This window comes from Tetrao urogallus (genome assembly GCF_951394365.1).
Source record: "Tetrao urogallus genome assembly, chromosome: 8".
NCBI lineage: Eukaryota > Metazoa > Chordata > Aves > Galliformes > Phasianidae > Tetrao > Tetrao urogallus.
In genome coordinates, this window is record NC_136821.1 from 14587907 (window position 1) to 14598936 (window position 11030).

Sequence of the window (11030 nt, forward strand, 5' to 3'; positions counted from 1 at the left end):
CGCCGTTAGAGAGCGGCCCGCTCCCCGCCGCTGTTTGCGCGCACGCGCACCTCGTCCTCCTCGAGGCCGCGTTCCCTTCCCGGCACCCCGCGCGGCGCTGCCTCTATGGCGGCGGGCTTCTGAGCGCGGCCCGGAGCCACCGGCACCATGCACAGCCTGGCCACAGCCGCGGTGAGCTGGCAGCACTGGGGGTCTGTGGGCTCATTCGGCGGGCGAGATCCTCGTTTCCTTCTCAGGAGACGGCGGGCGCGGGCCGAGGGGGAGGGAGGCCCGAGTGTCCCTCGGGGAACCGGAGCTGCTGGGGCGAGGTTGGGGCGCGGGGAGCCCGACAGCGTGCGGTCTGGGTGGGCGATGCGTGTGCCCTTTGGCTTTTCGGCTCCCCGAGTAGCCGCTCGTTGCGGGCGAAGCGTTTGGCAGAGGCTTGGGGCGAGCGGGTCGCTGCAGACGGCAGATGGCCGCGGTGCTGCTCGGCGTAACGAGCGCGAATAGCCACAGCGGGAGCTGAGCGGGCTTCCTAACCTTCATTCCCGCAAATGCTTTTGATGAGGTTTGAAGCGCTGCTTTCTGAAGCACGGGAGGGAACGCGAGCTCGTACTGAACGCTTTTAATCAGCATTTACGTCTTGAGAGCGGTGTATTGTGGTGGGGCGATGGCATGGGCTGTACAGAGGCCGTGGCTGCGCCGTCTCTGCGGGCATTTCGTGTCAGGCTGGAGAGGCCCTGAGCACTGATGGAGCTGTGGGTGTCCCTGCACGTTGCAGGGGTTGGACCAAACGGCCTTTAAAGGTCCCTTCTGACCCAAATGGTTCTCCAATTCCAAAACAGCTGTCAAAATGCACGAGGTGCTGTTACGTTTGCTGTTAATCTGAGTGCCACCCATCCTTCTGTAAGAGGATTTTTTTGGAAGGCAGTTTTAACGACGTAATCGAAGTCAGGATTAGAAGTCAGCTTTACTTTGGGGCTCATCGGAGTGTGTGTTTAATTTCTCACAATCCGTGCTACCTGATGTATCTGTATTGAAATGTTTCTTACTACAATCAGTGCACTGTAGGCTGAATGTGAGAAGGAGGAGCATTCCACTCTGCAGAAGTCCTTGGGAGTTGTATTAACAAAGGTGAATAGTGCTGCTCTGAGTGGAACAGTGAGTGGGCTGAGGAGCTCCTGGAGGCTTTGTGAGCGTCTCATGATGAAGCTGCTGTAAGCAGGAGCATCGCTGTTGTCCCTGCAGTGCTGGTGGCAGAGCTGGCCCTTTGCGTTTAGGTCCGAAGACAGCGTTAGATGCTGAAGACTGGAGAATAAGCTAAGAAAAAAAATACAGCTTTACTGTAGCTGTAGGTAGCAGTAAGGCATGGGAAGTCCAGATTGAACTAGTGAATTCACTGATAGTTAAGTTCAAAGTTCGTGTTGGTGTTCTTTGAGTTGCTGATCAACCAAAATTTCTTTAAAAGCACCTGTATCTAATTGGGCAGCATTCTGTATTGGGGGTTGGCTGTTTTCTTCAGCGTGCCTAGCAGCTGCTGCTCACATGGGGGAGAAAGCCAATTGCCTTTCTCCAGGTCATTCAGCTGTTGCTGGGGATGTGATCAGAGGGGATGTCTGAGGTAGCACCCTGTTCTTGTCCGTGGTGTGGAGGTGGCACAGTCCTGTGGTGTGAGACACTGCTGGGAGCTCCTGCTTTCCCTGTGTGCAGATGAAGGCCTGCCTGGTAGGGTGCTGCCTCAGAGAGTGCAGAGGTTGTGTGTAGCCCTTGGGGTTCCCCACAGTTTTAGGTCTGGGAAGGGGGGAAGCAACAATGAAATAGGAAATGAGGACAAAATGTGGCTTTCGATTTCAGCCAGAATGTTTACTGAGCAACTGTAGAGCCTGTGACCAGCAACTGGTTCTCAGTAAGACTGATACTGGGCATCATAAACTTAATTGTCTGGAAAATCTGCTTAGTGCTCTCTAGGGATCATAGACACATGATTGTGCTTTTAAAGGGTCGATATATTTAAGCTTACAGGAACTGAAACAATGAGTCTAGAAAAATAGATGGAAGCTTTAGATAACACAATTATAACAACATTACTGCTGCACTGCTTGTCACTCTGCCATCCCAAATGAAAACAAATGAGCTCAGTCTGTTCACCTTCTCTCTCCCAGCTCTGGTATTGGAGTTACCACTGGAACTGTGTTCCTTGTACAGAAAATTGTTAGGGTTATCATTTCAATATGAAGTTCTGGGGGAAAAAATGAAATAATATAGGGCAGACAAGAGGAGAAAAAGGGCACAGCAGGAAAGGTGAGCAGGTACAAGGTATTAGAGGCCTGAGATGTAGAGATTGGTAACAGCACATCAGATTATATTGTAGCCTAAATTACATAGAGGAAGAGATTACAAATTACAACTTCAATCCACTGTAAATCCCACAGGGTTTTTTAGGACACGATTATGAATATAATGTGTGGATAGCTGAGCAAGGAAACTGCTGTAGCAATAAAGAGGGAAGGCTATGGGGGTATGTCCCAAAGGCATGGTCTCCCTCCAGCAGCTCTGGGAACTTCATTTTGGATCCAGTTACTGTCAGTTCCCCAACTCTTTTGTGTTCAGTAAGGAGCTGCTGCTAGCAGTACTGCTGGCAGTGCAGTGCATGAAGCACTCACTTTAATGCATAAGTTTGCCTTCAAATTGTTGGTCTGAATCACCACACTGTCCGTGTAGGAGGCCTGCTTGCAACCTGAGTGCTTGATATGCCAGCAGTGGCATGAGGCAGGCTTTCATTGCAAGGTTTTTTCCTTACCATTTCCACAGAAACTTTGCTAACATGCCACTTGTTTGCTATCCCTTTCTTCTCAGCCCTCCCTAATTTTGTTTTTTGCCCAGAAAACTTGTTGGCCTTGATGTTTTTTTCCCATGATGTTTCAAGAAAGGCAGAAGAGAAATTGTGTGTTTTTCCCAAGTAGTAGAAAATGTCTTAACAATGAATGCACATCTGCCTTTCTCAGGGTTGTTTGTTTTTGAATAGGAACTTCTGCACAAAAACAGTCTTGAAATATTTTCTTTTAACTCCATGCAGCTAAAGGAGATACCAGGGATAAATTGGAGGAGTCTGTAACACCAGTGTTACTGGCTGTGTTTTTTGTCTGCCCCACAGCGTTGTATTGATGTTGATGTAGTGAGAATTTTTCTATTATTTGTATGAACACTTTTCTCATGTTCGTTGAAGCCTGTCAATGGGATTCATTGAGTATCCTGGTTGTTTCTGGAGAGAAAAAGGCAGCATCTGCATTACTTGGTTGGGATTTGTGGGAGCTTGCATCTGAAGCATGAAATCAATGCAGGCAGAGCGGGTGATAGGTGGCTAAAGTATGTGCAGCCTCCCCAGGAGCTCTGCTGACACAGATGGGCAGAAGCACGGCTCTCATGTCACCAAATGAAGTTGTAAGGAAATGGTTGGCAGGCAAATCAAGGGAGACTGCCCTAATGAGTCAGGCCAGAAAGTGAAACATCTGTGTTTCAGATAGGCAAAGTAGTAAGCTTGATCTAAGGGATCATCCATATCCACTGCTTCTTAATGCAGCTGTAGTCCCTCCCTCCCCAGCCACTTCCTCGAGCCCTTTTGTTGCTTTGCCTGTGAGGCTGTGAGAAGCGTTTGGCTTCGTGACCGAAGTTTTCTTGTCTCCTTCCCAGCCTGTGCCTACAGCGCTGGCTCAGGTGGACCGCGAGAAGATCTACCAGTGGATCAACGAGCTGTCCAGCCCTGAGACGAGGGAGAATGCACTGCTGGAGCTGAGCAAGAAGCGCGAGTCTGTGCCTGACCTTGCCCCCATGCTGTGGCACTCTTTTGGCACGATTGCAGCACTCCTTCAGGTGGGTAGGGCAGAGCTCAGCTTTGTTCCGTGGCACAGCACCGCTACATGGCAGAGCTCTGTGTGTCCATGGGGTGGATCTGGGGAGGCGCTGATACGTCCCTTCATGCCATTTCTGTGTGTATGATGGCTGCTGGATCGTGTGGTGAGGGGAACCACATGAGGAGGGCATTTCTAGTGTCTTCCATTAGTCACCGCTTGCAAGGTGATGTTCTTAGAGACTAGGCCCTAAGATTGTTGATGAGATAGCTTATATAGCTGAAAGAGGAGCAGGCAAGTTCTTCTGTGTATGAACTTCCTGTAGATGACGTTCAGAACCACAACAGTTTTACTCCTAAGATCTCTGTTTTGTGTTGTGGAGTTTTTTTCTTTATTTTCCCATGAGTTTGAGTACTACCTGCTCAGGGTCATGATTTAGCAGAGGGTTGTTAGTTAGGGTGGTATGGTTAGGTCATGGTTGGACTCGATGGTCTTTAAGGTCTTTTCCAACCTGAGAGATTCTGTGATTCTACTTGATCAAAAGGTTGCCATTACAGAGAGCCCTCATTGGGGCAGCACGGGAGTGCTTGGAGCTCCCTGCTCCAGAGTACCTTGCAAAGAAAACTACCTGCATTTTTGACCAAACAGAGTGGCTCAGCTGAGCTCCGGGTAAACTATAGCTGATGTCTGCCCATCTCTGCTGAATCTAGTCATTTCAGTTGAGGAAGGAAAGAAAATTGTGTAGGATAGGTGATGCCAGACTGTGAAAACAGGGTGGCACTGAAACAAGCGAAGAAAATCATAAAGGAGCCATAGCTGGAAGCAGACAGTTTTCTGAATTGGATTTCTCACTTTCAGCTGCTTCCCCTTCATTGAGTTAGAAGAGTACCAGCAGCAATGGTATGAAGGAAGTGGGTGTGCTCTGCCTTTAGGCACAGGAACAGCATTCCTCCTTGCTCTGGAAGTTCCAAACAAAGTAATCCCCACATCCACAAAGTGCCAGGAAATCAAATGAGCCCTTTTTTGAGGGGGGAGCTAAAATTAAAGTTTGACTGTATCTGTGTGACCCCTTGTCAAACTCATTCTGGCATAACTCTGCCATTTGCTTTGCAGCATGTAACTGCCATGTAACTTGAGAGTGGTGCTTAGTGAAAGCAGACTAAAATCTCATGGCACCGTAGTCCCTTGCTGGGCAAATGCATTTGTGCAGCTTGCTGATTTTTTTTTTTTTTTTCCTCCTTTAACTTTTCTTCACTTATTACTTTTTTAGGAAATTGTAAATATTTATCCATCAATCAATCCTCCAACCTTGACTGCCCATCAGTCCAACAGAGTGTGCAATGCTTTAGCTCTGTTACAGTGTGTTGCATCTCATCCTGAAACAAGGTGAGTGTTTCCAAGTATGAAAGTTTTCTGGACTGCTGATGTTGACAGCTCTGCCATTTTATTTGATTCTGGAAGTGTGTAAATTCCTTTCTGCTCTTTTTCCAAGAGAAGTGGAAAAATAGGCAGAGCTGGAAGATAGGCAACTGACTGCTGCTTTTACTTGTTTGCCTGAATTACCAGGATGACAGCTTTATTGTGGTCCTGAATGCTTTGCATTCCTTGAATCATCCCAGCATCCTGCAAATTCCCAAAATATTGGGTTGTGACAGATCCTAGGAGCTCACCCGGAGACAAGTTGCCTTTGTGCTGAGTGCTACATGCAGGATCCTTGTTTTAATGAGCTTACAGTTATTTAGATTGCCCAAAGAATGGAATGAGCTGGGCTGCCTTTCCCAGAGACTGTGGCCAAGGAGCAAAAGCAAGGCCACACCTGCAGCCTCCAGCCACTGCCTGACTTCCAAGTTTTCTCAGCCTGTTTTGCACATGTCAGCAAGGCAAAAGATGGTGTTAGTTCAGCCCGAATCAGTAGTTAATGCACAAACATGGCCCAGTGCAGAATGAATGTCACACCTTACCATCAGAGCATGAACTGCTACCCAGTTCTGAGGAGCAGCAGCAGCAATGTCGTCTGTCAGGAGTAGTGTGAAGCTGTGCATGATCGTTCTGGTTTGTGCGCTCACTTTGTTTTCCTTGTCTCTTGTGGGTGTTCTCCCTGTCCTGCAGATCAGCGTTTTTGGCAGCTCACATCCCTCTCTTCCTGTACCCCTTCTTGCACACAGTTAGCAAGACACGTCCATTTGAGTACCTGCGGCTCACAAGCCTCGGGGTGATCGGTAAGCAATAAGACTAATGCAGAGCACTGGTTTCCTAGTGAAGTGGCTGTTAAAGCTGTGGGTATAGAAACCTGCACAACTTAAGTCAGGTCTGGGATAGGAAGTGAGATTTTTCCAGTTAAAAGAAAACCTTGAAGTCTAGGTCTGTTGCCAAAAACCTCCTTGCTGTTAGAACAAGTATCTGCAATTTCGATGTGCCTTCATCCTTAGCACAGCTAACTAGAGACTGGGATGGGAGGGTGCACGTTGAGCTTTCTTTGGCTTTTTGTCATTGTCTTGGGTATATTTACCCCATCATCCACTTTTTTTCCCCTTTTTCTGCCCAGAGTGTTTCTCTCTCAATGCACAAAGAGCGTCTTGAAATAGGTTTCTTCTTCTGAGAGGCTTCTGTTGAGTGGCTGTGAGTCACTGGAGTTTGTGTTACCACCAGGGGGAGAGCCAAGAACATATCCCCTTTCTGAAAAACAACCAGCCTCCAAAACCAGCTCGATTACTTTTATGCTGCCAAAATGATATCTTCTCCAGCCACATGCTGCAGCATATTTAGGATGGGAGTTGCTCTGTCAGTCATTCAGATGTAATGATTCCTGGCAGGACAGTACAGGCCATCTTTGATAAGCAAGGGGTTTTTGTTGTTTTGTTTTTTTTTTTTTAAACAATTTATCACTTATTAAATTTGCTTTTTGTTTTTCTTTCAAGGAGCCTTGGTGAAAACTGATGAGCAAGAAGTAATAAACTTCTTATTGACAACAGAAATTATCCCCCTGTGCTTACGCATTATGGAGTCTGGCAGTGAACTTTCCAAGACGGTACCTGTTGTTTTTCTTAAGAGTTTCTGTTGTTTATGTCCAGCTGACCAGGCAGTCTGAAACCTGCAGAGTTGATTGATATCCTGTTGCAAATGGTGAGGCAACTTTTGGTGGTGTTTTACCTCCTCAAAACACAAACTGAGCTGAGTGTTCCTTGAGTGTGGCAGTTCTGCTAGGAAAGATCTTGCCCGCTCTCAGCTCCCAGTCTGCTTTGTAGTTCAGCAGAGTAACCTTCAGTCCTGAGCTGGATCAATTTTCCTTCTGCCTGAGAGAACAAATGCTGTAACTGCTCAGTGCTCAGGTTGAGCAGCAGCTGTTGGTGCTGATGATTATAGGGATGTTCACCACACTGGACCAGTTGGTTACCCCATTTGATCAGGGCTGCTTTCCACCATGAGTTCAGATCTGTGGTTGGATGACCCAGGTAGGCCAGCCACAGGTTTCAGTCTGTGTCCTTCTCTCGTGAAGCCTAATGACATACCTGACCAGGGCTCTTCCAGGCAGTCACGTGTCTGGTCATGCTTCAGTAATACTTGAGATGGAAACTGAAACCATCTTGCTCTGTACACAGCAGGGCCAAGGGCTAGTGTGTGTGACCAGAGCAGTGTGGCCATAACGAGCCATATGAGGCTGTCCTGAGCAGCCTGGTGGTAGTTGCTACTTCATGCAGCCTGCATCTAGTCATCTGGTATGCAGTGCTTTGTATCTTTCTTCCTTAGCCAAAGATGCCAGTCATTGTGCAGTGTCCTGCATTTCATTTTGGCTTTAAACTTTTTAAATCAAGAACAGCATTTTCTGAAAGGCCTTTCAGCCCTGGGACTGCCATGAAAAGAACGCAGCACAAAGACTGTTCTTTCTTGGGATAGATGAGTTGTTTTATATGTTCTCTTTTCTGCTTTCTTCCTATTCTAGGTTGCTACATTTATTCTTCAGAAAATCCTTCTGGATGACACAGGGCTGGCATACATCTGTCAAACGTATGAGCGGTTTTCCCATGTTGCCATGATACTGGTAAGATTGTTCCTTCTGCTTTAGCAAAACAAGGAGTTATATATATGCTCTAGCAGTTAACTTCTTTGGCAGCTATTGTACTGCTCTCTGGCTGGAGCACAGGGTGAGATGGGCAAGCAGTTCTTGGACAAATTGCTTGTAGCTCTGCAGCTCTCTGGTCCTGCTTGTTTCCTTTATATAGCTCTGGTTTGCCTGTTAAGAGAACAGATAGTTGTAATTTATGAAGTCCTTAAGGTAAATCAGGTAAACATCTCCAGGGAATAAGAAGGGTGTGAATTGGTCTAATTTTGTGTAAAGGTGGTGACACAGGTTCAGATTGTGGATCTGCTTTCCCTGTTTGTCTCCCACAGCAGGTTAGAAGAATATAAGAGGTTGAACAAAGGAGTAAGAGCAGAGCAAGCATGTATGATACTTGCTCTTCTAACAGCCTCCCAGCTGCCAGCTATTTTTTGGTTTTGGATTTCCAGGACCAGCTATGGATTTTCTATGCAGTAACCCCCAGTGTTTGTCCAGTCCTCCCCTTGAACTGCACATACAGTGTCCTTTACCAAGGAGTTGCACAGGTTTCCTGTTTGCTGCCTGGAAGGCCAACCCCAGTTTGTTTGTTTTGAACCCGGTTCCTACTAATTTTTTCATATGATTCTAAATCTTGTGTTAGAATGCACAGAGAGCAGACATTTTGTCCATTCCTCTTTGTCCCCTGTGAAGGAGAGCTTTAGGTATCCATATTTTGTTCATCCCAAGAGTAATAGCCCCAGTGGATTATTTCCTTCAGCTTGCTAAAATTGAAATATGTGTCTGCTCTGGAACAGCTATTACCCCAATTTTGTGAGTGTTTGCTTTTTACAGAGCCAATCTCAAGAGATGAAAATGCAGCATTAAGTTAAGCACTTTGTAGTTCTGGTTCTGTGCCTAAATTTTGATGCTTTCATTGGGAATATTTATTAGTACATCTGTTTTCCCAAACTAACTTCTAACTCGCACGTGAACAACAAAATATGAATGCTTCTGAGCTGTCCAAAATATCTCATGTGATACAACTTCTGCAGTTGTGGAAGGGATCAGCTTTAGCTGAAAGTACATTCAGGCAAGCAATTAGAAACAGAAGCCCTGGAGGGAGGAGGGGGGAAGGAGACCAAGGAAGAATTTATGTCTGGGAAGGGTATGAACACAGAAGGACGTGGATGTGTGCAGATATGTTAGCATGGAAGAAATGCTGTTTGTGGTGTATTCCCACAATAGATTGAAACAGTGACATGATAAAGATAAAAATGTTCATAAGACATTTGTTCTGTATTTCAAAAATAGGGATAATGTATTCCTGTCTCCTGAGGGTGCTGGGTTGCTTCCTAGTCTGCTGATAAATGTGTAAGATGCTCTGCAAGTATTAGAAGCTTTTAAGAGGGCAAATTAATAATTCCTGTTCAGGAGCTGTGTGAGGAGCTCTCTGACCATTTGTTCCTTATTTTGAAGAAATCTTGGTATCCAGGGGATAGCTAAGAACAGGAAGCTTCCAAAAGGGCAGATGAGGCAGCCCCCACTAATTGCTAACTGACTAAAAATCCAAACACAGGTGAATTTAGCTAATGGGGAAAACGGTTAGTGCTACTCAGTGTGGTTTCATGGGGAAAAAACTTGCTGGGCAGATCTGATTTGACTCCTAATCATGATTCAGGGCAGGTGTGTGAAGGCATCTGTAGTGTTCACTAGGCTGAGTGTGTTCAAGGCTGCAACCACGTGCAAAGTCCTACACAGTGTGAGAAAGAGATGCACGCTGTCAGGCAAGGGGCTGGGCTGCATGCAGGGCTGTCCAGCTGAAAGGCAGTGGGCTCCGCTGGGTGGGAGGCCAGGGTGATTTAATGGTCTTTCCTAATCATGAAACTGTTCAGACAAACACTAACTGCTGGCCTTTGTCACACAGGGTAAAATGGTCCTGCAGCTCTCCAAGGAGCCGTCAGCACGGCTGCTCAAGCACGTTGTCCGCTGTTACCTTCGCCTTTCTGATAACCCCAGGTAAACATTTAAGGAGTTTGGGCCGGGGCTTCTCCTGTCTGCTTGGGAGCACAACTCTTCTTGCCAGCGCCCGTCTGGAGTTGAGGTTGCTTGTTTGTCCTTAAACAGCTCATTATGGAAAATACTGTGGGTTTTTTGGTTTTGTTTGTTTATTTTGCTAGCTCCAGCAGCTTGTATGGTGGTAGAAAAAGTGCCTCTTTGGAGCTTGGTCTGATTCAAGCAGGTTACAGTTGCCCGAGTTCAAACGTTGCTTGGATTGGGTATGAGGGGAAGACTGAGCTGGAAGGTGCGCTGTGCTCTCCCTCTTCTGCATCATGTGAGCTGTTAGCAGTAAATCGATGAAATTCAGCATGAAAGCAGTTTATAATTTCCTCAGCTGACCAGCAGCTCTACCCAAAGCTGCTGAGTGAGTATTTGTTGTCTGCCTCTTCTGGCTTTGTGCTATTGACTGACGGGCATCAGGACAGGCACAGGGGTTTGCTCGGTGGGATCTTGAGGGACGGGAGCCGTGCTGGTCAGCAGAGCACCACGTGCTCAGTGACTTCCTTGGCTGGCCTGGCGTTGTGTTCCCAGTGGAGTTTGCTCCCCTCTTGCCCCTGTGAGTTTATTTGTTGGGCCCTGTTTCTTGTCTCTTGATGTAGGGCACGTGAAGCTCTCAGACAGTGCCTACCTGACCAACTGAAGGACACCACCTTTGCCCAGGTCCTGAAGGATGACACCACCACAAAGCGCTGGCTGGCTCAGCTTGTCAAGAACCTGCAGGAGGGTCAGGTCACTGACCCACGGGGCATCCCGCTTCCTCCGCAGTGACTGCTGGGGGGGGTGGGAGATCTGGGAAGAAACAGCTCAGGTTTACAAAGAACTAGGAACGGATGACCTCTTCTGTAACAAACTGGGCGTGCCAGCTGACTTTCAGTCTGCCAGCTTGTCGGACCATTCCACCCAGCCAAAGGCTGCTCTGTAGCAATGCAGCATGCCTCTGGGGATCACAACACCAGCAGATACTGATACCACAGCTTAAAAAGAATCAATAAAAATAATCTGTAAAGATCCCCATCTCTCCAGGAGGCTTGGCTGGCGTCTGTCCCTGCATCAACAGGCAGGGGATAGCACAGACATCCACTTGTCCAGCTAGCTCAGACTTCACGCAA

At 47.2% G+C, this 11030-nt stretch overlaps 1 protein-coding gene across 1 annotated transcript; it reads left to right on the forward strand.

Annotated features, from left to right (window-relative positions):
* Positions 1 to 147: 147 nt before the first annotated feature.
* On the forward strand, positions 148 to 10689 carry CNOT9 (CCR4-NOT transcription complex subunit 9; the record flags this gene model as incomplete). The annotated part of the gene is made up of 8 exons (XM_079538930.1): positions 148 to 171; positions 3670 to 3849; positions 5098 to 5213; positions 5937 to 6046; positions 6746 to 6855; positions 7768 to 7866; positions 9788 to 9879; positions 10521 to 10689. The coding sequence occupies 8 exons, from the start codon at positions 148 to 150 to the stop codon at positions 10687 to 10689; spliced, it is 900 nt and encodes a 299-aa protein (XP_079395056.1).
* Positions 10690 to 11030: the final 341 nt, after the last annotated feature.